Raw genomic sequence first — 24,164 nt, forward strand, 5'->3', positions numbered from 1 at the left:
GGTCGATAACGAAGCCATTACTTCATAGTAATGCAGATGGATGGATGGCTGTTGTGGTGGCAACAATGGCGCGAGTCCTGTGGTGATTGGTATCACACTAATTGAAGTCACACACTATTAATAGTTTGACGTTGATGATGGTTTCCTGCAATCTGATTGGCTAAACCCTTCTGCCGATTCTTGTCTTACATTTATTGGTTGTGTCGATTCATTCTCCATGTCGCTCCAGTTTAGAATAAACACAACAATACCACAATTGAACAAAATTCAGTTTGGTGTTTAACGCAACCTTTTCAGACACGAAGGCCTGCAATACAATCCACAGTTTGTGCATTTGCATAACTGGAAGATACTTCCTCTGTCCTTCTTTACTATGACCACTTCAAGATTGCACTTTTCCCACAATACTGCGACCATATTATTGTGATTGGTTGATTTTGAAATACATACATTTCATTGGCTATAAATCTTATCGACTCAAGGACTGCTGGACGAATGAGTTCACGTGAAAGAAAAGCGAAGCAGGACATGTGACGTTCGCCATGAGGGTTCCAGCACGTCTCAATGTATGCTTCTTCAGGTGGGGCAACTTAAAGTTGTTCTCGCCGTGGTGTTCCATTACAAGGCACATCACCGCCTGCAGGGTAAGGAAGATGCTACTCAACTTATCACTACTGAGAACCTCGAAGGCGGACAATGTAGCTTCGATCACATCGTCCATCGACCGACTCACCATCTTGTATTGTAGTGCTTGAATCGATGCGAAAAAGCCGAGGTCACGGACGTTAAGGTCCGGACTATTTGGCGGCTGTCGACGGACCACAAATGTCCACCCATCCGTCGACACAGCAGCCAAGGTGTCTTCATCGATGGACCCATGAAGCGTGGCATTGTCATGCTGCAGCACAACTCGTTTGCTTCTGCTCGGGAATCGCTCCTTGATGGACGGTACGACCATGTTGACGGTATGTCTTTCCATCCACGTTGACCAACACCGTCACCAATGTACCAGCAGGATGATTGCGGGAGTTTCGACGGGCCGGCGTTTTCTCAACAAAGGGCCGAATGCCAAGCTAGGCGAGGACGGACCACGGCCGCCAAGAACATCACTTTTGGTATGAAGCGCTTTGACTTCCAGGCACGACGTTCATGGGCTTCCCCTCTCGTCAATTAAGTATTCCGGCAGTCCTTGTCAGCATTAAAACAATTTTCGTCGAGATGCACCACGTCCCACATGTCGGAGAAGTCAAATTCGGCGGGCCCAGGGGATTCGTCGGGTTCGCAGGATTCGACCGCGCTGGCAGCGTCTCTGGCGCGACTGCTGATGTAATCATTCATGGCATCCAACTGAATGTTTACGTGGGCTCTAGAGAATGTCAGCCGCTCGAATTTGTGGCTATCAGTCAGTAGCGTTTTGAGTCGGTACGATCGACGGTTGATCGTCCCAGACTTCAAGTGGCGGCAAAGAGTGCTTACGGAAATCTTCGTCAAGGATGCCATATGGTGCATGGTGCTGCGATCGCGGGCCGGCACGCTACGAACGATTTCGGTGACCTCAGCCGGGGTGTGGCAAGGTTTCGGTCCGACACGCCCTTTCTTCTTGGATGTCATCGACCCGCTCTTGAAGTCGCGCCATATCTTGCGGACGGTGGCTGCGACCGACTTGACAGCGAATAGCTGTGGCTTGAATGGAACCGTGTGCGAGCTTGCCATTGTGTATGGCATCTTGGAGGCAAATACGACTTCCATATTCATGCCTGGGGTGAGTTCGCGTGTTGACCGTGGGGCTGGGCTCATGGCGGCAAATTCAAAATTGAGGTTTTTATAGACATTTTTTAATAATTTTCTGAGGGCGTTTAGTCTCCATTGGTTTTTACCCCCAAAACCTGGTTTTCACCTCTTATCGCCAATAGGCGCTACCTCTATATTTTGATTGTCGAATTTTCTAGATGTCACTCGTCGAAATCCGATAAAATATGAATTTTTGGTGTCGCTAGAAGTACAAATGGTCACAGTAAAGAAGGACAGAGGAAGTATACTTTTCTAACGTAGATGGCCAGTTTATGGTGCACTCAAATTGGCCAATGGAATTTCTTGATTTCAGGAATAGCCAATCGATATCCGGTAGAAATACGAACTGACCAAAAAGAAGCAAACATAGTATACATATTTTAAGCTAAAGCTTAAACCATGCATCATAAACCGTCACGTCCCACCTACTACGTAGTATTTTGCCTTGATTTGAGTGGAAATCGAAGTAAATGAACGCTAAGATGAAGCGATTCAAGTCGATTAACTGTAAATAAGCAGATGTATGCCCAACCTTTCGGCTTCACGCAGCACTTTTCAGTATTGAAATCCCGGTTCTGAGAGACGAATAAGGTGCATTCTACGACGAGGTCCGTTTTAAGTGCACCATAAATTGGCCATTTACGTTATGGGCCTCTTATTTTTTAGTTCCAGTTAGGGAAATATTCAGTTCCTTGTACCCTACTCGAGTATTTACTTTCCAGGTAGGAGGCTTCCCTAATTACTTACAGTATAGGGAAAAAAGGGGAAAAAATTTCCCTACCCTTATGGGTTTCCGAGGCCTCGCATCGTACTGTAATAATATCGACGACTGCCAGATGGCATTTTAGTAAACCAACTTGTACTCGTAGTACTTTTTAGTAAACAGTTTCAAGATATTCTTTCAAAACTCCACCAATGAAACCGCCTGCAGGGGCACCATCGATGGTTTTAGTCATCGTTTCAGAACCACAAACACTGGTACCTTTCGCCGCGTTTGCGATGACGCACAATCAAAATCGCCGGTTAACACCACATGAGTGTAGGCGGGGTATCCAAGTCGGTGGTCCTAGCAGTGTTGGGGAGCCTGGGGGTCGGCGCCAGCGTGGGCTATAGACTCGCGGCATCTCTGTTGACCAACAAGGCGGCTGCAGTACAAACCACGAAACCGCGAGTGTACATCTACGACCATTGCCCGTTTAGCACCCGCGTGCGCGCCATCTTCGCGTTGAAGGGGGTGGACGTTGAGATTGTGTTTTTGCAAAATCGCGACGAAGCGACCCCCATTGCACTTGTGGGCTCCAAGGTGGTGCCCATTCTCGAAACCCCCGACGGGTTGATCATGAAGGAAAGCATGGACATCGTGCGGTACGTGGACACCCACCTCGGCGGCAAGCCCATTCTGGCCGAATCCGAAGCAGCGTCGCGCGAAGACTTGAAAATGTGGCTTCAAGACTCAGCCGACGTCATGAACCGACTGTACCATCCTCGAGCCGAAGTTGGGTACTTTGCCGAATTCGCCGAGCCGGCGTCGCGAGCGTACTACCGCAAGAAGAAGGAGCCGTCCATTGGGCCGTTCGAACTTGCCATTGCAAACTCCCCCGCGTATGTTGAAACGTTCAACCAGTTCTTGGTCGAGCTGGAAGGACTGCTGAGGACACCGAAGTCGGTCAACGACACGCTCAGCTACGACGACATCGACCTCTTTGGACGGCTACGACGTCTCACGATCGTCAAGAACGTCGTTTGGCCTCCCAAGGTGCGCGCATATATCGATCACTACGAAACTGTCACGGGCGTTTCCCTCCTCGATTCCATCGCCCAGTTTTGAGCTCTGGAGCGACAATTAGAACGGTATATTTTCAAGTAACGTGAAGCAATTGTCAGTATAAAATGATGCCCTGATCGTGTTGAGCTGCAAAGGAGGAGTTATTATACTAACGTGATTGTGTTGGTAGCTACGTATTTTATTTCGAACTTGACGAACTCACGACTTCGGTGGACGATCCACCGAAGTCGTGAGTTCGTCAGGTAAGTTGCCACATACAGTAGTATGGCTGTTTGCAAGCGTTGCATCCACATGTAGATGATCTCGTTATATATCATTCTTGTGTCTAAAAAAGCAAAACCGTGTACTAATAGTGTCCAGAGGGCAGCTATAGCACAGCCACGGGCGTGCTCACGGCAAAGTCGATGGGGGTCAACATTCCCCCAAATCCAGGCGTGTTTGCTTTTGCTTGCCGACGCACCCGGATGACCATCACCACAGCGGCGACAAGCCCGATCGTCGCTGCAGAGACGCCTACGATGGCCCCGGCGCTTGGCCCTTCCTCCGACATTTCTGCCGCCGCAAACCCAATGGGGCTGGTTCCCACCACGGATGGGATGCTGCACGCCCCCGACGGCGTCGAGAACGTGATGGACGTCAAGATCAAGACGTCCGTGGTATTCCCCAGCACCCCCACATGATTGGGGCCGCCAAACGAACGACGGGACGACACCGGTTTCAAGTGCAACGTTGCGTTTGTCCGCGACCACTCGCAGTTCCACGGCTCGTAAATGCCTGTGATGTAGCTGGTTGTGACGGCGGAAGCGGTGGCGTCAACTGTCCACGAATCGTTGTTGGAGGCCTCCGTGATATACACTTGGAGGGCAAATCCTCCTTGCCCTTGCTTCAGTTCGTACGATACTGTTGACGGGTTGCAGTGGGGTAGGCCGCCACCGTAGCCGCTTGATGGAGAAGGACGGGGCGAAGAGGGGGTGATGGGGGGGAGGGTAGTTGTGGCCGTGAGCTGTGTCGCCGTAGCAATAGAGTCGTCAGGACGACGTGTGGAAGTGGGGGTGCTAGTAGTTGATGCACTGGGAGGGTTTGAAGAACTTGGAGATTTTGTGGTGCTCGATGGGTTAGGGTTCTCCTGGCCCACCGTCGTGGAAGTTCTCGTGAACTGTTTTGTGCCATAGAGGGTGCCACTGGTGGGCAACTGATCGAATGACTCGACAAGGACTTCTCCGGACGTGGACGTCGTCCGAATTTGACACGGACCACCTGGTAGTCCGCCTTTGTCTTGGTCAAGAAAGAAGAACGCGTCAATGCCGTTAGTCGTTGGGTCGACCAACGTCACCCAGTCTCGCCCTTGCGCCTTCAGTTCCACGGACCGGATCGGCTGCGCAAAGTTCCGCGGTTGGAGCGCCCACCAAAACGCATTCGAGCCCTCTTTCACGTCGAACTCGAGGCTGCCCTTGACAAACTCGACCGGGCACTCGACAAACTGCCAGTCGATTTTGTAGCGTGCGGGGTCGTGGCCTGTGAGCGCCTTGAAGCCTAACATTGCCATACATTTGTCAACCAACCCACCCACCCACCGACGAATGCATAAAAGGATGACGCGATCATACTCTGAATGGACAAGTCCAAATCCCCTGTCTTGCATTCCGGACACTGGTCCGTGATCGCGACGATGATGGCCGGACGACTTGCACACGCCGGACTCACGCACGCGACGCGCGCACAGCGTCCACATTGCATCTTGTTTCCCCATTGCGGTGCGTTCAACGCAGCAAAGTACGACTGTCCATCCCCCCCGACAGAATTGAATCCGCAATTACCGCCCTGCCACTTGTCCGAGTAGGCAGTGACGTCGCCTGAGAAGCCGTCGGTGGGCGCCAACCCTACCGCCAAGAGCGCCACAGCGCTATGCAACCGACGCATGACCATTCCAAGAATGCGACGCCATCACAGCCATGTTTAAGATTTGACTGCGGGGACGAGGTATTTATAGATGGGACCTGGTGATGTGGAGCTATCTTTAGTTTGGACGGGCGAATGCAATATGGACGGCGAGAGCAACGGGTACTTCTCTGCCTGGCAAGCCACTGGCCTTGCCAGCCATGTTGCACTGACCATAGCCTTAAAATGCTGACATGATCAGCTTCTTATATGGCACACCAGGCTCTGTAGGTCTACCTCCGTGGCAGGAACGTGCCTGCCGAGCCATAATGCACACTAGGCACTCGATATGCACGAACCGTGAAGTACCACTTTGTGCCCATCACCCAGGGTCACACTACGGCTTGCATCATGGTGTCGTCAAACTGACTCGTGCCTGAAGTTCATCACATTTTGATTACATGGTTGCCGCCATTAACACCTGAGTAGACCTCTAGTCCAACATTGCCGATGCCGACAGCGGTACTTGGGATGGTTGGTTAACCGCGCCAGACACGGCAGATTACTCACTTGGGATGACCAAATTCATGGGACCGGGGGTAGGAGGTCCCATGAAAAACGTGTCAAAAATGCGTTTTGGGGGGTCCCAATCCGGAGGGTAGTCGGCTGTTTGATTTCGGTAAAGACTTGGTGCTGTCATTGGCTTCATTACTTCTCCACCTACCCGAGGTTGTCTATAGACTGCATACTCGATGGAGTACAACGTGACATGGGGTGATGGCACCCTAGGCTTGACATTGCGTGCCGAGCTGGGAGATGACATGCCTCCAGTGGTGGGACGGATCACCCGTGAAGGCTCCGCCGCGGCTCTTGCTGGCGTTGCTGTCGGGCACTTGCTTGTGAGCGTTAATGGGGTCGAGACAGCGCGACGAGGATACACTGCTGTCGTACACATTCTCAAGACAATTCCACGACCGTGTGTCCTGCGATTTCGCGTGCCAAAGTCCCTTGCCATCCACAAGAACAATCGCCACAGCGAAGGCACGCGCGCCAACGGCAACAGCGACAACAGGTCGGTACGCACTCTATATCGACAGGCGTCTGCCTACGGCGACGGTCGCGACCATTCCACATGGTCAGAACCATTCGCGTATCCTCGACAGCAGCAGCACGCGTCTTCGTCTCCTCGTGAGAACCGATCCACGTCCAGCCTCTTGGCCACAAACCTAGCATCTCCCGACCCCACTCGCCTTTCGGACCGTACGTCGCAAGGCTCAGACCACCGAAGCTCAAACCAGCGACGATCTGGCGGTAACTCGTTGCCGCCCGCGTTTCCCACTGAGCAACCCACCATGTCTCCATCACACGCCGGCAGTATCACGTCCGACCAGGTGCTGCTGCTGCCGCCGCCGCCTTCGTCCTCTGGCCGTCCAAAACGAGAAATGTACACGGTGGAATGGGTTGAAGGACCGCTTGGCATGATCTTTCGCCCAGACGACATCGACTGCCACATTCCGTGCATTCGCAAGATCACTGGCAAAGGACTCGGGTCGCGCGGAATCGAACGCGCCCGCGTCGGCGACATTCTGCTCGAGATCAACGGTGCCTCGACCAAGGAAATCGGGTTCCGGCAGTCGATTTCCACGCTGAAAAGCCTCGAGAAACCGGCGATCCTCAAGTTCAAGCGCATGCGGCGACGGGTATCTCGCAGTCGCGACAAAGAAGCGGCTTCCGAATCGGGTATGAGGACGGTACCGCCGCCCATCATGGAGGACCAGGAAGAGCCTGCTGCACGTATAGCTTCTCCTGCACCCACGCCGCACCACCCAACCACAGCCCCGTCACCGCTCATCTCGTCCGACACCACCACGTCGTCCATGCAGCACCTTCCATTGTCTGCCAAACTCACGTCCGACGCTGGTATGTACGACATTGTGTGGCGGGAAGGCGAGCTGGGGCTAAAGCTAAAGCCCACAGCCAGCGACGTTCCGATGGTATCGCGGCTGACGGGCAAAGGAAGCGCCAGCGGCCTCCACAACGCGCACGTGGGGGATGTCCTGGTCACAGTCAACGGCAAGTTGGTCGACGAATCGTCGTACACGAGTACACTGCGGCTGCTCAAGCACACGCCCAAGCCCATCATCCTGCGCTTCCGACCCGTGGTGCGGGACATTCACCTTCCTCACCACTCGATGCACCCCGGGGACGCCGCTTCATCTTCGTCGTCGTCCTCCTTTCACAAACGCGACCAGATTCCACTGGACGTGGCCAAACAGTTGGTGGCCACGTCGCAAGGCCTGGATATTATGACAGACGACTTTGCTGGCGTGTCGATGCGGGAGATTGAAGAAGGGTCCAAAGAGGCTAACTACCTCCGCGTAGCCGCCAAGGCGTTTGTGGCCATCCAAGCAGACAAGAAGCGTGGCCAGAAGAAGGCCGAGCTGACGCGCGCCGAGCGCGAAGCGCAGGTGCTGGCCGAAGCGCTGGAACAGCTCAAAGACCAAGCCCGAAAGTACGAAGAGAAGCTGGCCAAGCAAAAGACGGAGCGCATTTTGCTCCCCGCGACCGCCGACAAGTCCAAGGCGGTCATCGCCACGGCCAACTCGCTATTTGCCGAACTCAAATCAAGCGACAAGTTTTTCAGTCGCGACTCGATCGACTTTACACATGTTGAAGTGAACCAAGACCATTTGGACAAAATGCGCGACGACATGCTCAAGGACCTGAGCTCCATCACGTCGTCGGCACCAACGCTCGACAGTGCCCTGGTGATCCCCGCGGCCGCGCAAAAGTGCTGCTTTCAGTGCGCGACGGTCGAAACCACGTTGCTGCCGTTCTACTTGGACGATTCCGACAATCAATGGTACTGCGAAACGTGCTGGGTGCAGTACTATGGTGACCCGATATTGGACCCCGTGATCGTCGTGCAGGAAGACGCGGCGGCTGAAAATGACGTCCCATCTACGCCAGAGGCGGCAGAAGGGGCGGTGGCACCGGTAAAGTCGGGGGGGGGTTCCCGACGCCCGAGCACGCGGGAAGGTTTGTCGTTGCTGAAAGAGATTGAGGAAAAGCAAGCCCGACGAGAAGCCGAGCGAATGATCAAAGAGCTCGAGGAATTGAGGCGGAGTAGCAGTGCCACGGGCAGTAGTGCCAACACTGTAGTTAATGCCATCGCGAGTTCGGAGCGGCTGTCACAGCCGTCGTCGACCGATCGCATGGAGCGAGACAAGCGCGGCAAGGAAGAGCTGGCGCGGCACTTGCAAGCGGCGGAAGCCAAGGCCAAGGCGGACGGCAACGACGCGTTGGCGCGGAAGCTCGAGGCGCAGCGGAAGCGGTCGTTGGTGGACGTGACGTCGTCGTCGATGTTGCTCCGTTCGACGTCGGACGGCGCGATGTCCGTGTCGTCGATTCGAGACAGCAACACATCGCCGACCGCAAAGTCGGACGACGAGATGCATGTGCGAGCGTACGACGAGGACGAAGACACGTACGACGACGAAGAGTACGACCAGGACACGGAACTCCTCCAGAACCGCGAAGACCAGAACTTTGCCATGGCCAAGGAGCTGCAGCGCATGCATGAAGTGGTGCACCAAGCCCACCGCATGAGCATGATGATGCTAGGCGAAGAAGAAGACGAGGACCAAGTGTCAGACTTTACTGGCCTCTCGGAGGATCAAGTCAACTTATTTAAGAAGCTCGCGCTCGAGTCGGACCACCGCGTGTCGCTGGCAACCCAAGAGTACTTTCGCGGAGCAAGCGACGATTCTGATTCCGACTCGGAAGGCGACGACGACGACGACGGCGGCGACGGCGTCTGGATTTAATGTAGATAGACGCAGGCAGGCAGTGTTTATATGCTTTGAAGTATAACGTTATCGTGCTGATAATGCAAGGGGTTTGTCGTATAACAGTTTTACAGTACTTGGAGGTAGTAGTTTATATTGTATGGCTGGGGGGAATGATGCGTTGCAATGAGGACCATGTTTCCGGTCGTAAAGAGGAGATGCAAGTTGCAATGGATGGCTCGTTGTGTGTGTGTGGGGGGGGATCAAAACAACTCGCGAAGTTCCGAGTGGACGTCCACGTCTGGTACTGGTGACCGGACGCTCAGGTACCGCGTGGCCACGTCGGTGGTAAAGTTGATTTCCTCGACGATCACCGTGTCCACGAGCACAAACGGTGGCACCACCGCCGTTCGCTACAAGAGGTCGATCGACCGACATCATGATGAATCCGTCAACACGGTCTGATTGGTCAGAATGTAGGTGCAGTTTTAGTACCCCATAAACGACCTCTTGCTCAATGTCATCGTGTCGATACAGGCCATAGAGGTTGGCGGCGCAAATTCTACATTTTAACGTCCCTATTCCAAGTGGACAAGAGCGTCATGTTGTATGTTTGGATGCCAACACTCAGTATCCCACCCACTCTGTGCGAACGCACCTTTCCGATCAACTCCCAGCGTGACGTCCAGTGGCGGCGGCGGCGGGTCTTGCCGTGGTTTGATCTAACAAGACATGCACAATTGGCGTGCGTTAGTACTAGTTTGGTGATTGTCGTAGCAATACCAGTGGTCTGAATACTTACGAGCAAATCAGGGTGGCCAAATAGTTCCTGGAGGGCAAAGTACGAGTCTGCGCCACTGGTAGGGTTTGGTGAGTGGCGCCGTGGAATTTGATGTGCCTTTATTGTTGTACCTGTGCGTTCGAGAGCAGCTTCGCATGACACGGTCCGACACGTGCAATGACTTTTTGGGCGTTGATATGTACCTAAGTACAGATGGAGCAATTAAGAGTTGATTTTCAGCGGACCTTGGATCGTGATCGTGTACTTCTCCACAATGCGCTTGACAGCGGCAACGAACGCTTCTGTGCGGTGGTCCCCGACAAACTGAACGCCTGATCAAGTCGTACCGGAGATTGAGCCTCGTAACCAAGCGTGCATCTCATACCATTCAATACAATGTCTTCTCGCACAGCATCGCGAAATGCCTGGGCTGTGTCGACGTCGCAACGAGGAGATAGCGGGATACGACGCAAGACGGACGGAGTGTGGCTTGTGCCGCCGAGTACTTCGTGAAAGTCAGCCTTTCGACATGATTGAACCTGGCGTCGAATCGGGTCGGCTAGCGCCGGATCCAACACTGTCGACGATGGTTCGTCGTTATTGCTGCCGCTCGTCGGGCTGTGACGTGGAGACCGAAGGGGTGGGCCCCTCTGCGATCGCATGATGCAATAATGTCTATGGTTGTGTTTGTTTCTACAGTTCGAAAGGCCACGTATGCTGAAACCGCTAGGCGTTACACAAAAAACAAAGCAAGCCCCAAAGGAAGGTGGACGGTCCAACACCAACACACTTTGTTTCGACTATTAAAAGCCGTCAAACAGGTAGTTTTCGGCGCCGTCGTAGTCCATGTCTGAACTTCGAATCCCTTGGTCGCCTTCAAACAAGGACGTGTCATAGCGACCGTTGAGCTGGGGCAAGTACGGCACGGACAGCTCCTGGTCACGCAGCTTGTCCCAGTCGAGCCCTTCAAACCACGGGTGGTTACGGATCTCATGCGAGCCGTTCTGGCCCATCCCGAGGCGTTTCGTGGGGTCGCCGTGAAGCAAGCCCTCGATAAAGCTACACGCGATGGGGTAGTCCACGGTCGACTCGTGCGGAAACTGAACGCAATTGGCCCCCGTGCGCACAAACGCAATGTTCTTGAACAGTTTGGCAATGTCGCCATCGGGCGTTTCAAACGGCGTGTACCCCAAAAACATTTCGTAAATCAAAATCCCAAACGCCCCTACCATCATCAATCATCATCATAGATACCCCCCCCCACGCGGTATAATTGGTAAAGTCCTAGCTAGTTAGTTGCGTACAATAATCCACGGCCAAGTCGTGGCCCGTGTTGAGGACGAACTCGGGGGCCAAGTACTCTTGCGTGCCGCACAGCGTGTAGCTTCGCGCGTGCACTTCGACACGGCCGTGCTCGTCTGTGATTGAGAACGGGATCTTCTTGGCAAACCCCATGTCCACTACCTTGAGGTACCCATTTTCGCTGCAAAGCACACACATTCCACCACAAAATGTGAGTGTGGAGGGGGTGGAGGAGGGGGAGGGGGTGTTGTGTGTTGCTATGAGACCTGAACAAGAGGTTTTCCGGCTTCAAGTCTCGGTACGCAATGTCGCGCTTGTGCATATGCTCTAGCGCCAAGTACACATTTGCGGCAAAGAACTTGATGTCTTCTTCCACGAGCGGTCGGTCAAATATGTTGGTGTGCAGCAGCCCAAACAATTCGCCGCCCTGGACGAGTTCCATGAGCATGTACAAGTAGTTTTGGTCCTAATTCACAGAGGTTTAGACAGCGTTTGTGCATTTCATCTAGAGGGTATATGTATGTATGTGTTCTAGCAAGATCAAATGGACCTGGTATGTAGCATGAAGCTGCACAATGAAAGGGTGATACGGCAAATCCTTCAAGATGGACCGCTCCCGCATGATGTGTTCTTGTTGGTGACACTCGAGCACATGCGATTTGGACACGCACTTGAGCGCAAGGAGGTACTCATGGGCATCCACAAACGCTTGTACCATCGACACCCGGCCAAACGATCCTTCGCCCAACACGCCAATCTATGCTCTCAACCATTCATATTCATTTCAAACGGGCAGTTCAACGGAAGTAGTCCCAGTGATGTAGTAGATACGCTATACAGGACAAGAAAACAATATTTGTTGCACATACATGGACGAGATCGGACAAGTCGAGCAAACTCAGGGGGTTGACATGGATGGCTTTTTGAGATTCTGGGCGGAGGCAGCAGTTGCGGCCACTGGCCAGATCCTGGTTGACAAATGTCTTGGACAGGCGAAAGCAACTCGTGATTTCGTCGCCCGTGCGTACAGTTGAATGGTACGTCGTTCCCCTACGTAATCGATCTAGGTGTGACCATCGACTACACGTTTCATTCAATGTTATAGTCGATTGGGGCATTCGTACTGGAAGACTTCGGCCCCGAAGTAGTCCTTGACGTTGAGGGTCACGGGGTCGACGCCCACAGACGAGCTGCCGTCCGCCCCCGGATGCAACGACACACTCCCCGTCCGGACAATGTAAAAGTACTCGGCCACGTCGCCCGTCGTGAAGATAACGGTGTCGCAGCCAAACTCGACGATCTCAAAGTGGGTCGTCAGGTGCTCCATCTCCTCGTCGACAAGCGCCTTGAATATGTCAAACATGCGCAGGATGCGCTTGAACGCGTTCATTTCCAAGATCGCGTACAACGGCCCGAGCATGCTGTCAAAGTCGGATCGGTGGAGCCGGAGACACTTCACCGACCCCACCGCGCGGACCGTGCAGTTGCGCGGCTGGTCGTTCAGCAGCGACGTTTCTCCAAAGTACTCGCCTTCGCCCAGCCTTGCCACCTAACGTCATCCCGAACGAACGAAATCGTCAATTCGCAAGCAAACACATGGCAAAGCATAGTATGGTCCACCCACCTCGTCGGCGGACGTGGCTTGGATATGCAAATTGCGCTTGGAGCCTATGTCGTAATACGGCTTGGTTTGCACACGAGCGGACAGAAAAACTCAATCTACACCAGTGGCGAGTATACCGTCCATAGTGCACAGCACGGTGCCGGCCGAGACAATGTAGAACGCGTCGCCCATCGCGCCTTGCTTGACGATCACTTCGTCGGGCTCGAACTTGACCACTTCGAACGCTCGGTTGAGCAGGGATAGCTGCCGCGCCGAGAGGCTACTGAAAATCGGCACGTTACGCAACCAGTGCGACCGCTTGGCGAGCGAATCTTCTGACGATTGCGCTTGAATCTAAGCCCAACACCGAGCACGGCATGATAATGGTCAAAGGTGCTTTGGAAATAACAACAAGCACAGCGGGCACGGGCATGACTGGTTATGTACCGTTCGGAATTCATTGCGACCCAACGTCCACAGCGTGCAATCCCGAGTCGCCCGCACCGTCGCCGCTCGAGGGGCTGGCGAGAAACTTGGTGATTAATCCATTTTCAACGACACACAATACTATCGTACCGTCATAGATGAGGGCGAGCTCCCCGAAGTGCCCCGCCGCCTCGACGTCGCCCACATGGACATCATTGACGAGAAACTCGCACGATCCGTGCTCGAGGACTATGCAACAACAACCACGTCTCAGTTTCTTTCGACCGCTTCATTTTCATGTTTAGCCGCGAGATTACCGTAGAACTTGTCGCCGTGGTCGTTTTGTTGGATGACCACATCGCCTGCCCGCACATGCATGTCTGTCATGACGGCTACGACTTTGTCCATTTCGTCGTCGGTTGTGGCTTCGAAGAGCAGCGCTTGGATGTTGTCTCGAAGGAGTTTCATCACGTCTGGAGACTTTGTCGGCTGCTTGACATCGTCCACCCTCGGCACCGTTTGCAAGCCCTGCCACAACAACACATCAAAACCAATTAGAATAGAGGACGAGGCAGTACCAAGCCGGGCGTAAACACGTTGGCGCGTTTGGCTTTTTTGGACTTTTCAGAATTCTGACGCGCCCATGACCCGCGTTTGTAGAGGGCACGCGGCGTGCCAGTGTCGGACTCATGCACGGCCTGCACGTACATCTACCAAGCACATGTTCACGTGGATGGGATCCTACAGCGAGCGATCGGTAGTGTGTGTACTTACCTGCTTCAGCGTTTCAAACATGACTTCGTCGGCGATGTCTTGCGTCACAAGGTCAGAGTACTCGTCTTTGAGGGAATGGAACAGCTTGAGCGACCCCGGCGCTTCCGGCTCAAGCGGACTGGACACGCCGCCACCCATGACGACCCAAAATCGATGCGCAGGAAAACGAGGCACTGGCAGCGTCGGTTACCCCGGTCATGTGTTGTTGGCTACTAGTACTAGTAGCTAATTATAACCGGCTCATGCGAAGCTAATAATACTCTACGCCTGCGACAGAGCAAACACAGTACATAGTACATCCCATACCGGTACAATTGGGTTACATAATTCTGTCGGACGTGAGTTCCAGCTTTACCTTGTCGGTGCGGCATAACTAACTACAACTGAGCCTATACTTGGTTCAAATTATTGGCATGGTCAACACGTGGGATTGGCTTGCGATCCCAGTGTTTGCACTTGGTCACGAAAATGCAAACTCGTGATATTTCAAAGGAATATTACAGTATAACGTTATGACTACTATTAATACAGTATTACATATTAATAAATAACGTTCCTACTATTAATAGTACTACATTTCAATCCGATTCCACCGTTAAAGCAACTACTACTAACAAAGTTAACCTAGCGCCGCCATCCATTAAAGTTATCCGCCATTCACACTGTGCTACGAAACAATTCCCAGTACAAACTGTACATCGCTTGAGCGTGCGACAACTCGTTCCAAAAGCGAGTAAGTTAGTACAAAATACACTGCATAATATTAATGTCCTTGATCTTCTCAATCGAGCGATCGTCATCTACCCCCCTGTGTTGCTGTCGACCCAACACACTCGCTCAACCTGTAAACTCAGTCGTGCCTTTGGGGTGAAGTCCCACCACACGCTCGTTGGACTGTTTAGCAATTCGCGTGCCTATCGTACATATCCGTGACACTTGTCATCGCTTTCGTCAACCTTATAGTATATATATATATATATATATATATATATTTATATATATCGAACCGAATTGAATCGCCTGCTTGGCCAACGCCGTGCAATGTTTTAGTCCCAACTGCCTCGCCACGATCCTCAGAATCAGCTTGTCGCCCACTCCTCTCGGCTGTGCAAAGTCGACCACGTGGTCCAGCGGAAGGCTTCGCAGGTACGCCACGACATCTTCGTCCAGGTACGGGAACCGGGCTTCCCGCCCGTGGTCGGCAATCATGCGGTCATCGCGGCCGAGGTTGCGCTGCCAAATACGTCGCATGTCCTTGTCGAGCTCGGCGCGAAGGCCGTCCCATCCCCCCGTCACATACGCGTGTTTGTGGCGTCCGTAGCCTACAGCATAAGCCGCAATGTCAGTTGAATCGTTGCATATTTTCACATATTCACACACACTCCCCAAAACGATGTGTGTCCAGTTGGCATAGTTAGGCGTACCAGCAACTTGTTCGTCGGCGCCAATGCCAACGAGGAGCACTTTGGCCGGGGACGTGTACGACTCGCCCAGCGTCACGGTGTCGTCGTCAGAAGGAGATGGCAAAGCTTTCAGGCTCGTGACTGGACGACACCCCCTCGGTTGGTCGAGAGGTACAAAAGCCAGCAAACGCTGCAACTTGTCGCCACTAATCCCCATACTTTCCAGCGTTGCAATAGCTGATATGATTTGCTGGGGGTGGGTACTCGTATGCTTCAATGTCATGGCGAGTTTGTGAATTTTGGTACAGCACGGACGACAGAGGTGGCTGTTTAGGGCACATCCGGGGTGGGGCCTCCTGGCGGGACGACAGGTGCGAACCGGACAGAAGCCGGATGTCGACTCGAACAACGCCAACGGCTCCACTACTCCAGGCGGCTCCGACGACGATAGGTCCGTGGGGTCGCTTGTCGGAGGTTCCACGACCAACCTGCCTTCACCTCGCGCCAGAAACCAAAACGCGGTGCCAATATTGAAATCCATGTGGGTTTTGCATGGCTAAAGTGCATTGTTGGTCCATTGATTGGCCTGTCAAACGAAGCACGAGTTGTACCTGCATGAGGGCTAACATGTGTGGCTGGTGCGTGGCAACTTGGTGAGAGGCAATATCAATAGCCACAAAATGCCACTGTCGGGTCGGGAACAGATGCTTCAACTCCGTCCAGCTGGCAGTCGCAGCTCTCCGATCGGGGGAGTTGTGGTCTTTGTCAAAGCAAATGGCCAGCAAGTCGATGGGCTCGGTTGGCAGGACGTGCAAGTGGCAGAGGGCGGCTAGAACCACCGAGTCCAGCCCACCCGAGAACAACACTCCTACCCGCGCAGAGTCGGCATGCCCTTGCGTTGGAATAGACTCGACTCGTTTGGCCACCGCCGCACTGAGCACTTGCAAGAGCCCCTTGGCGGCTAGCATCATGCCGGCATGGTCGCAGAATGGGTCAGTATCGAACGACGTACCCAGCGCTACTACTGATGGCGGTAGCGGTGCAAGGCATCGGGGAGAGGCAACGGATACTACTCGAACAGGCCAAGGATGCAGCCGTGGCAACGCACCCAACATGTTGAGGTCCAGGCTGAACACGCCCGTGCAGGCCACCTCTTTCCACCCGTCACGTTGACTGTTCAGCGCAACCGATGCGAGCAAGAAGTATGACCGCTTGGCATCGTCTGGCGTGTGGACCACCAGACTTCGTCGTCCCAAGCCATCTCGGCCGTAAAACAATGTGTTGGTCGACACATGCAGCCACGCGAACGCAAACGGACCTTGGATGATGCTCAACGCGTCCACGACAAGTGTGGCAGCAACCTCTGCCGAAACGCTGTCGTCGTCGACGGATGCAAGTCGATGGGATACATACTTCGTGTCACTTTCATAGATGGGAATGCTAGCTCCACCAAAGACTTCACCGTTCCATAGCAGCACGTTGCCGTGGCGGTCATGGACTGGCTGTTCGCATAGCTGAGTGCCTCGCAAGTGGAGCACGGCACTGACCATGACAAGTGTTCTGTCGATGGAGGCAACTCTTCTCTCGTAGGTGCCCACGTGGTCAGGTCCTCGTCTGGACACTGCAACCACGGCGGCTGTGGTATGCTCTTGGACGTCGGCACCGACGACTATGGCAATGCCGCACATGCGATTTCGCGGGAAGGATTTGAATAGAAAATGAAGATGACCATTGAAATTCTACATTTATAGTTAATTACAGGTATGGGTAACGTTAGTATTAATAATGTACTATTGTAGTATACCGCTATGTAACTTTTAATGTTATAAATGAAAATCATGAAGGTTACATTAATGCATTTAAGAAACGGCACATAGTTGAAGCGATCGTGGTTAGACGAGCAAGTAACTGGAGGCGGCACCAGTGGTGCGGGCCTTGAGCATGACTTGGGCGACGACAACCACGGCGGCGCCAGCAACGAAGCCAGCCATGGCGAGTACTCCCGTGTTGACTGTTTCCAAGGCCACCATCGAACGCTGGTAGTACGAGTTGCGGTAGCCGTTGTAGCCAGGTTGGGGCTTGGTCACGTAGTCGTAACCAGTTTCCTCCTTTTCAGGTACGTCAATGCATTTGGCGAGTTGGGCGAGCACACACGACTGAGGGAAGCACTTGGTGCTGACAATCGGCACGACAGTGTCCAGTTCCCAGCTACGCTTCAACGTTTTGCACAAGTTCTTGAACGCACTGCTGCTGTCGAGGTAGTGCGAGTGCGTGTGCACGTCATCGGTATCGGCAGGGACGGACAAAGGCGCGCCATCAACGATGAATTCTGCGTCCGTTGTCGCGTGGTCCAACCACGCTTTGTTGTCCTTGTCGGCGGCGAACGCAGCCACTTGGGCGATTTTCGCTTGCTTGTCGCCGTCCTTCAGCCACGTCTTGACCTTTTCACACCACTTGGACGCAAAGGCAATAACGGGGGTCTTGGACGTGGCCGCCTTGTACACTTGTGCACAATGCTGGCCCCATCGGACCCAATACGGGACATCAAACGCTTCCAACGCAGCGTCGACGGACGTGATGTCTTTGGTTTCCAAAACTTGATTGGCGGTAAGTGCGACAGAGTACAGTGCGCCGTTCTGGGACACTGCAGTGTCGGCTTTGGACGTGAGGACCTTTTCGTACACAGCGTCTTCAGTGTCGTACTTGTCGGGGACGGCGATGGGGCGTTCCGGCTTGCTCTTGGGCTCAGAGTACACTCGTTGTGCTTGTTTCGAGTACCGGCTGGTGGGTCGGCTGTACTTGGCATCCCACGCCGCTTGGACTTCGGCCAACACGGTTTCATAGCTCTTACAGCACGCCACGTGTTGTTCCCACTGGGTCAAGTGCGAGCTGCACGACCGAGGTTCAGTCCACGACGCAGTCTTGCAGTACGGAGATGGCACTGTGTGCGTGGTGCCGTCGAACGTGACCGTCGGGTCGCTGAACTTGATCTGCTGGGTCTCGCCGGTTTCCAAAAACTTGATGAAGTGGCCACTCAGTCCTACGCATTTATCGCTTTCGGGAATTGGACGGATGCTCGCGGCAACGACAAACGATTGGTACGCGTCGTCAACTTTGTCGCCGACTGCAAACACAGTCACGGACGGTGTCGCAGGAAGAGCCGCTACAGCTGTGGCCGCGTCGGCAGAGGTGTCGTACTCGGCGCACTTGGCAGTGCCGACGGACGGCTTGACGCACTCGACGTTGGAGTTGGCGACCCGATGACCAATGACATACTTGCCAGACGCGAGCACGTACGGCTTCCACTCGCTAGCCGCGGCTTCGCTCTTCTCGTACGCAGCCTTGGTCGCTTGGTAGAATGCGTCGCACGTCTTGACGATGGGGGCAACTTTGTCCGTTTTCGTGGTTTTCCAATCCGTGTTGGTTTCGGCCGTCCATCCCAGGTCGTTGTCGGTGGGGCTCCAGTCGCCAACGTTGAGGGGCAAATGGAACAGAATCTTGTCCGCGTCCGCGCCCACCACGACGCCCTCCTTGGTCAACCCCACGCTGTGCGCAGGAAGTGTGTTCGTGCACACTTGCACACTCGTGGTGCGCTTGGTGAAGTCGTAGTTGGTGTTGATAAACTCGACGAACTGGGTCTCTTGGTCCTTGACGGCTTCGAGCAAGTCGGAAATCACATGGCCCAGTTGGCTTTCGTGGGACGTGCCAAAGCGCTGCTTCATGTACTTGATCGCTTGGTTGAACGCGAGGTCGCCGTACCGCTTCAAGAAGGACGGCAGGTTCCACCCGTCCGTCGCATCGGCTGCCCACTCGCAGCTGTCGTTGTTAAGCGCCTTGTCCAGGCACTCGGTGTCTTGCTTGCGCAACACCTTGCTCTTGGCCGACTGCGACAAGAAGTTGAAAAAACTCTTGATCACGCAGTCGGCGTGGTTGCGCGTGCTCGCAAGCGCCAACTTCACCGCCGTGAACGTCCACTGGTCGAACTGGGTCGTGATCGACAGCGCCGTGTTTACTTCGCGCAGCATCCTGTTGTACACCAGGAGCGAGTCGGCCAACGCTGCGTCCACGCACGAGTCCGTGGTCGCCTTGAAGTACCCCGTGTCGTACGCACCCGTGGTGGTCGTCGCGAGCTCCGAACACAACCCCGTCACGAATTGAGACGTGCACGACTTGACGCGACGGTCGCCCAAACAATCGTGGCGAGATTGCGACGTGGCAATGCACAATGCGAGGTCGCCTTCGGCCTTGCACAGCTTGAGGTTGTCGTAGAACTGGTTGAACGGCTTCTTCGGGTCCGCCGTAGGCCTGGGCTTGGGGGTGCGCGTTTCCTTGCTGTATCCAGCAGGCGCCTTGGTGCCATAACCCAACATGGCATAACCAGAAATGTCCTTGTCGGCATACCCAGCAGAAGGTTTCTTGGTGCGAGCAGGCTTGCTGCCGTAACCAGAAGGCGCGTCGTTGTCGTCGCCATAACCGGAAATAGGTTTCTTGGTGTGATACGAAGAAGGCTTCCTTGTCGGCTTGCTGCCGTAACCAGAAGGCGCGTCGTTGTCGTCACCATAGCCGGAAGTAGGTTTCTTGGTGTGATACGAAGAAGGCTTCCTTGTCGGCTTGCTGCCGTAGCCAGAAGGTTCGTCAGTGTCGTCACTGTAGCCTCCGTATCCAGATGAAGGCTGGGGGTATTGCGACGGTTGTTGGTTGTAACTGTTGTCTTGAGCAACCACAGTGATGGCCGCAGCCAGGCCAAGCAATGCCACTTTCATTCTTGGTGTCTTGGAATGGCCCGAGGAAGGAAATTGCAGAATGATACATCTTGCCTTTGCGTGCCTTCACGTCAAGCGCGAAACGACTCAAAGAATTGGCACCAATCGTAGGCCACCCAAATTGTTTGAAGCCAATTAAAACTGACCGAGACGAAACCGCTCAACGAAGAGCCGCGATGAAAGGTCGTGTTGGGGATCATTGTGCTGCCATTACTTTATGCACAAACCAAACACATTGCATAGGTACAGCGATGGCCTGATATATTCCAAAAAGTGTCGTAACTATTAGTTATAGGAAGTATTTGATATTCTGCCTACTCGCTTTCCTGGTACGTTGCCGAAATGGTGGAAGGCGACCTTTGGTGGAAGCAACCGTTACACTTCGTAGAGCCACATTCGAAACCGCATATTGTAATAGTGTGAGTGAGAATTAGTTTACAATACGATTTCTACGTGGAATTTACTACAGTAATACTATGTTAGATAGGCGAAGACGGTGACGTGGCAGTCTGAAAGATGATCATTCACCGATTTGTGGCAACTCGCCCAGGTCAAGACTGAGGCTACGATTTTGCAATGGTGTCGACGGGGCTGGTATAACAGTAACGGCCAACACACAGTTTCCACCTGTCTTGAGTTCTTCGTTCGTGCCAAAGAACGGACGCTTGGAGATGGGGGAGTGGACTCGTGGCAGGGCGTCGATGCCGTTGTCGTCTAGGATTTTGTACCACGAACTCTTTCGGCAAGCCATGAGGGTGCCAGCTGCAGTCATGGCAAATATGTGCCACAACGAGTGCTCCTGTAGCCACGACATTAGACTCGTACATGTATGTGCTGGAGCTAGTACAATGTAATACTAACCAGCCAGTACGACGGCCCTCGGTTTAGAAACCAACAAATGAGCCCCGCGGCCCAAAGCAACACCCCGAGGACCAAGAGCGGAACGTGGAAATTTCCACTCAAGAAGAAAAACGAGTAAAGTATGCTAGATCAAGAGCGACCTGTGAGCCACCTACGAAAGCGGAGATACTTACCGTCGAACTTTGGTACTTCGGCCCATCACAACGCGAGCCAAGACGATCTATGGCCACAAATGTAAAACAATTGCTGCATGAATACATGGCGTGTGTACATAAGTTGTCCACGCAATGACAAGCTGACCGCCGCCGAGGCCACCAATGATGAGCCAATTGGTCATGGTGGTAGGGTCGATCGCGATCAAGATGACCAGTAGGGTTAGCCCCACGAATTGCATGATGGCCTAGGGTTTGATGGGTTTAATGCTACCGTGCTAAACTAACCTTATGATGCTAACTAGGATGGGGTAGGTAGGTAGGAGGTACCTTTCGTTTCGGACGCACACCGGAGAGGTGAAAAAGGCAGAGCAGGATCGAGTTGAACGAGAAAATGAAGTCCAATTTCTTTGAAATCGCGTTCAATCAACGTGACGAGAACCGACCGAATCGTACCTGGAGATATGTATATTGCACTACGCACACCCAATTGATGTCGCACGCGTGGTAGAGGCTGGATAGTACCCCCAGCGACAGAAACATAAACGCTTCGACTGTCCAAACGATCTTATACCCTCGACATATATGTATAGATCGGAGTTTGTCTACATACCATAGAAAGATCGCTGGAACGACACGATAGCCGCAGGCAAGATGGCAAAGTTGGACAGAATCAAAAAGTACGACTGTGCTGCGTAATTCTCCAAGTACAAGTGGTCGCAGTAGTCCCCAGCGTAGCCGTAGATGCACTGACATGTGCCAAGTACAAGCCCTTGGTACGTCGTCGACACTTCGCACGCCCCGTGGTCGCCACACATGCCAACGGGGCACGGCGAGCTTTGCAGAACCAGCATGTGTTTCCATGATCTACAACCAGGAACATATCCCATGAGTGTTGTTGCAATTGAATGGGCGAAGCCGAGGCTGTACTGGGTTGGACTGGACCGAACCACGACATTCCACTTCCCCACTTTTGGAAATCGGAGCATCGGCCATGCCACCGTGACCAGCGGTGTCACAGGCTCCTTCATTCGCTCGCGGAGGGCGTTTTCGTTGAAGTCTAGAAATGTCTTGGCGCGTCTGGCTGAAAGTTCCATGGCATGTTGCCCAGACAACTTGTAGTCGTAGATCGCGTCGGTTGGAAGCCCGTCGGCTCGAATCAAGAGCGTCACGTTGGCTAAGTTGATGGTGGTCGTTGACGTAGTGACAAGGTGCATGATCAAGTTGGATCCAGCATAGTTATCACGGATGTGTACAGTGTAGCCCTAATGAGCCAAACGACGTCAACAACTACTACCGACAACTGGCACTACCGCGGCATATGCAAACGATCCAACGTCAATAAGCACTGGCGAATCTGCGAGAAACCACGAGTCCAATACGCTCTGGTTGCGACTCGGGTCGCTGCGCGCTTCGTTCATACGCAGCCAACTTGTATGGCACATGTCCGCGCGGGGGGTTAACGAGCACGATTCCGCCTGCCATGCCAACGTGAAAGCGACGCCAGTGGACCGAAAACATCGCGATGTCTTGGGCGGGGCATCCATGTACACCAACATCCAGTATGTTCTACAACAACGTCAGCAACACAAGAATGACGGCGAGGTCGCGTCTTGCTTTACCCGAGAGTAGGTACGTCTTGCTTGAGTGTGGCGTTCCCGTCCGTCAAGTACCCGGCGCCATCAATGAGGGGAATAGCCGCTGGATCGAGGGGGTTCGCGGGGCTGTCGTACAGGGCCCAGTAGAACACATCGTTTCGTGCGAATGTTTGAGGAATGCTCAACTACACCAGTACATCCAATTCACATAACTATGATGCACGCTAGTCGTGGGTACATACCGTGGTGACGAGACTGAATTGAGGGCTCGTGATTTCAATGGAGAAGAATTGCAAGTTGGAGATGTAATCCATGCATCCGGTGATGGGAACACCTTGCTTGGCTGTGGTGTTGACCACACTTTGTGATGGATACGCAGTGGCTACTCGCTGGGCCGTCGACGCCACTTGGATATTGCAACTGTAGCCTACACACACACTGTTGTCGAAACAACAAATTGAAAAATGCAATTCGCTGTACCAGCTTTGTCGGGGTCGAGGCACCCAATCGAGGTAAAGTCCAAGTAGTACCACACGTTGGTGCTGTTGCCAATGCCAAAGTTGTTGATCGTGCCTGGCAGGTCGCCCCCCCACAGCGCAATATAATACGTCCCCGTCTGTGCTTAGTGGATGAGCCATCACTACCCAGTAAAAGACAATAATGCACCTTCAAGTTTGGAATGCTCTCAGTGAACCAAAAGCTGTCCAATGTCCCGTTGAAGTTCCAGTCGTATGACGTTAACGTTGGAATGGACCCGAGTTTGCCGTACAACATGGGGGCGACCACACGACCTCGCAAGTCGCTGCGTGAAAACGTCACTTGGACCTCCGACACCCCTTTCTCCACTGCCATAAACAACGTGTGTCAGGATGGAAATGTCATGATTTGCATCTTCACCTTGAAAGGACGAATACTCGACGCCATCGCCCGCGACTTTGCCGTACTATACTGGTCTGTCAAGACAATATCCTTGATGTGGACCATTGGTATGTCGTACCACGTGCTCTGTCCACTGCGTGAAGGGCTTGGCCCAGTGGCAGCAGTCCCCCCACAAGGCTAATAGAATTGCCCAGAACAAGGCTACCCGACACATTGACACGATTTTGACAACAGGTTGAGAAGCTACGCTTGCGTCGCAGGTCGTTACGTGGCGTTTCAAAAACGCTTCAACGTTTGACTCACACTTGGTATATTTCCTCTCCGAATGGTTGGACACTTGGGAAGTGACCAGAATCTCTGGAGACAACACGGTAAATTA

At 53.4% G+C, this 24,164-nt stretch overlaps 10 protein-coding genes across 14 annotated transcripts; 2 read left to right on the top strand and 8 right to left on the bottom strand.

The window, feature by feature from the left end:
- Positions 1 to 469: 469 nt before the first annotated feature.
- On the bottom strand, positions 470 to 958 carry H257_03795 (hypothetical protein; the record flags this gene model as incomplete). The annotated part of the gene is made up of 1 exon (XM_009828043.1): positions 470 to 958. One exon carries the CDS (start codon positions 956 to 958, stop codon positions 470 to 472), a length of 489 nt encoding a protein of 162 aa, XP_009826345.1.
- A 212-nt stretch (positions 959 to 1,170) lies between these two features.
- Positions 1,171 to 1,713, bottom strand: H257_03796 (hypothetical protein; the record flags this gene model as incomplete). The annotated part of the gene is made up of 1 exon (XM_009828044.1): positions 1,171 to 1,713. The coding sequence occupies one exon, from the start codon at positions 1,711 to 1,713 to the stop codon at positions 1,171 to 1,173; it is 543 nt and encodes a 180-aa protein (XP_009826346.1).
- Positions 1,714 to 2,690: 977 nt separating this feature from the next.
- H257_03797 (GrxB family glutaredoxin) lies at positions 2,691 to 3,707 on the top strand. The gene has a single exon (XM_009828045.1). It carries the CDS (start codon positions 2,825 to 2,827, stop codon positions 3,617 to 3,619), a length of 795 nt encoding a protein of 264 aa, XP_009826347.1. The 5' UTR covers positions 2,691 to 2,824; the 3' UTR covers positions 3,620 to 3,707.
- A 156-nt stretch (positions 3,708 to 3,863) lies between these two features.
- On the bottom strand, positions 3,864 to 5,528 carry H257_03798 (hypothetical protein). The gene is made up of 2 exons (XM_009828046.1): positions 5,185 to 5,528; positions 3,864 to 5,110 (listed from the first exon to the last, which is right to left on the bottom strand). The coding sequence occupies exons 1-2, from the start codon at positions 5,501 to 5,503 to the stop codon at positions 3,945 to 3,947; spliced, it is 1,485 nt and encodes a 494-aa protein (XP_009826348.1). The 5' UTR covers positions 5,504 to 5,528; the 3' UTR covers positions 3,864 to 3,944.
- Positions 5,529 to 6,123: 595 nt separating this feature from the next.
- Positions 6,124 to 9,363, top strand: H257_03799. Of its 2 annotated transcripts, XM_009828048.1 has the most exons (2): positions 6,124 to 6,184; positions 6,245 to 9,363. In XM_009828048.1, the coding sequence occupies exon 2, from the start codon at positions 6,277 to 6,279 to the stop codon at positions 9,280 to 9,282; it is 3,006 nt and encodes a 1,001-aa protein (XP_009826350.1). In that variant the 5' UTR covers positions 6,124 to 6,184; positions 6,245 to 6,276; the 3' UTR covers positions 9,283 to 9,363. The 2 variants fall into 2 exon arrangements, with proteins under 2 accessions (XP_009826350.1, XP_009826349.1); XM_009828047.1 differs by having other exon boundaries at positions 6,124 to 9,363.
- Positions 9,364 to 9,506: 143 nt separating this feature from the next.
- On the bottom strand, positions 9,507 to 10,686 carry H257_03800 (hypothetical protein; the record flags this gene model as incomplete). The annotated part of the gene is made up of 7 exons (XM_009828049.1): positions 9,507 to 9,656; positions 9,739 to 9,821; positions 9,902 to 9,965; positions 10,046 to 10,100; positions 10,156 to 10,227; positions 10,290 to 10,356; positions 10,410 to 10,686. 7 exons carry the CDS (start codon positions 10,684 to 10,686, stop codon positions 9,507 to 9,509), a joined length of 768 nt encoding a protein of 255 aa, XP_009826351.1.
- Positions 10,687 to 10,786: 100 nt separating this feature from the next.
- H257_03801 (AGC protein kinase) lies at positions 10,787 to 14,293 on the bottom strand. The gene is made up of 13 exons (XM_009828050.1): positions 14,130 to 14,293; positions 13,934 to 14,065; positions 13,673 to 13,883; positions 13,506 to 13,604; positions 13,377 to 13,450; positions 13,067 to 13,283; positions 12,951 to 12,994; positions 12,451 to 12,875; positions 12,196 to 12,376; positions 11,877 to 12,083; positions 11,593 to 11,792; positions 11,329 to 11,507; positions 10,787 to 11,249 (listed from the first exon to the last, which is right to left on the bottom strand). The coding sequence occupies exons 1-13, from the start codon at positions 14,265 to 14,267 to the stop codon at positions 10,828 to 10,830; spliced, it is 2,529 nt and encodes an 842-aa protein (XP_009826352.1). The 5' UTR covers positions 14,268 to 14,293; the 3' UTR covers positions 10,787 to 10,827.
- A 673-nt stretch (positions 14,294 to 14,966) lies between these two features.
- Positions 14,967 to 17,220, bottom strand: H257_03802 (hypothetical protein; the record flags this gene model as incomplete). The annotated part of the gene is made up of 4 exons (XM_009828051.1): positions 14,967 to 15,043; positions 15,137 to 15,451; positions 15,554 to 16,088; positions 16,144 to 17,220. 4 exons carry the CDS (start codon positions 17,218 to 17,220, stop codon positions 14,967 to 14,969), a joined length of 2,004 nt encoding a protein of 667 aa, XP_009826353.1.
- Positions 17,221 to 17,424: 204 nt separating this feature from the next.
- On the bottom strand, positions 17,425 to 20,335 carry H257_03803 (hypothetical protein; the record flags this gene model as incomplete). The annotated part of the gene is made up of 1 exon (XM_009828052.1): positions 17,425 to 20,335. The coding sequence occupies exon 1, from the start codon at positions 20,293 to 20,295 to the stop codon at positions 17,425 to 17,427; it is 2,871 nt and encodes a 956-aa protein (XP_009826354.1). The 5' UTR covers positions 20,296 to 20,335.
- A 383-nt stretch (positions 20,336 to 20,718) lies between these two features.
- H257_03804 (hypothetical protein) lies at positions 20,719 to 24,039 on the bottom strand. 4 transcript variants are annotated; one of them, XM_009828054.1, is made up of 15 exons: positions 23,904 to 24,039; positions 23,804 to 23,849; positions 23,573 to 23,751; positions 23,387 to 23,522; positions 23,149 to 23,333; positions 22,931 to 23,091; positions 22,622 to 22,877; positions 22,239 to 22,573; positions 21,922 to 22,175; positions 21,765 to 21,862; positions 21,639 to 21,716; positions 21,428 to 21,556; positions 21,330 to 21,376; positions 21,157 to 21,280; positions 20,719 to 21,094 (listed from the first exon to the last, which is right to left on the bottom strand). In XM_009828054.1, the coding sequence occupies exons 1-15, from the start codon at positions 23,997 to 23,999 to the stop codon at positions 20,816 to 20,818; spliced, it is 2,403 nt and encodes an 800-aa protein (XP_009826356.1). In that variant the 5' UTR covers positions 24,000 to 24,039; the 3' UTR covers positions 20,719 to 20,815. The 4 variants fall into 4 exon arrangements, with proteins under 4 accessions (XP_009826356.1, XP_009826358.1, XP_009826355.1 ...); XM_009828056.1 differs by having other exon boundaries at positions 21,157 to 21,376; XM_009828053.1 differs by having other exon boundaries at positions 21,922 to 22,573.
- Between the last annotated feature and the right edge of the window lie 125 nt (positions 24,040 to 24,164).

This window comes from Aphanomyces astaci, assembly GCF_000520075.1.
Source record: "Aphanomyces astaci strain APO3 unplaced genomic scaffold supercont1.6, whole genome shotgun sequence".
Taxonomy (NCBI): domain Eukaryota; phylum Oomycota; class Saprolegniomycetes; order Saprolegniales; family Verrucalvaceae; genus Aphanomyces; species Aphanomyces astaci.

Excerpts from the sequence above, each read along its gene's own strand:
- H257_03798 (XM_009828046.1), bottom strand. The coding sequence starts at position 5,503 with ATGGTCATGCGTCGGTTGCATAGCGCTGTGGCGCTCTTGGCGGTAGGG. Across the intron at positions 5,111-5,184 it reads TTTGGACTTGTCCATTCAGA|GCTTCAAGGCGCTCACAGGC; the intron begins GTATGATCGCGT and ends TGGCAATGTTAG.
- H257_03797 (XM_009828045.1), top strand. The coding sequence starts at position 2,825 with ATGAGTGTAGGCGGGGTATCCAAGTCGGTGGTCCTAGCAGTGTTGGGG.
- H257_03801 (XM_009828050.1), bottom strand. The coding sequence starts at position 14,267 with ATGGGTGGCGGCGTGTCCAGTCCGCTTGAGCCGGAAGCGCCGGGGTCG. Across the intron at positions 13,605-13,672 it reads CCACGGCGACAAGTTCTACG|TCCTCGAGCACGGATCGTGC; the intron begins GTAATCTCGCGG and ends GTTGTTGCATAG. Across the intron at positions 13,451-13,505 it reads GCTCGCCCTCATCTATGACG|CCCCTCGAGCGGCGACGGTG; the intron begins GTACGATAGTAT and ends GTTTCTCGCCAG.
- H257_03804 (XM_009828053.1), bottom strand. The coding sequence starts at position 23,999 with ATGTGTCGGGTAGCCTTGTTCTGGGCAATTCTATTAGCCTTGTGGGGG. Across the intron at positions 21,717-21,764 it reads TGCAATATACATATCTCCAG|AAATTGGACTTCATTTTCTC; the intron begins GTACGATTCGGT and ends GCGATTTCAAAG. Across the intron at positions 21,377-21,427 it reads TCATTGCGTGGACAACTTAT|ATCGTCTTGGCTCGCGTTGT; the intron begins GTACACACGCCA and ends TTGTGGCCATAG.
- H257_03799 (XM_009828047.1), top strand. The coding sequence starts at position 6,208 with ATGGAGTACAACGTGACATGGGGTGATGGCACCCTAGGCTTGACATTG.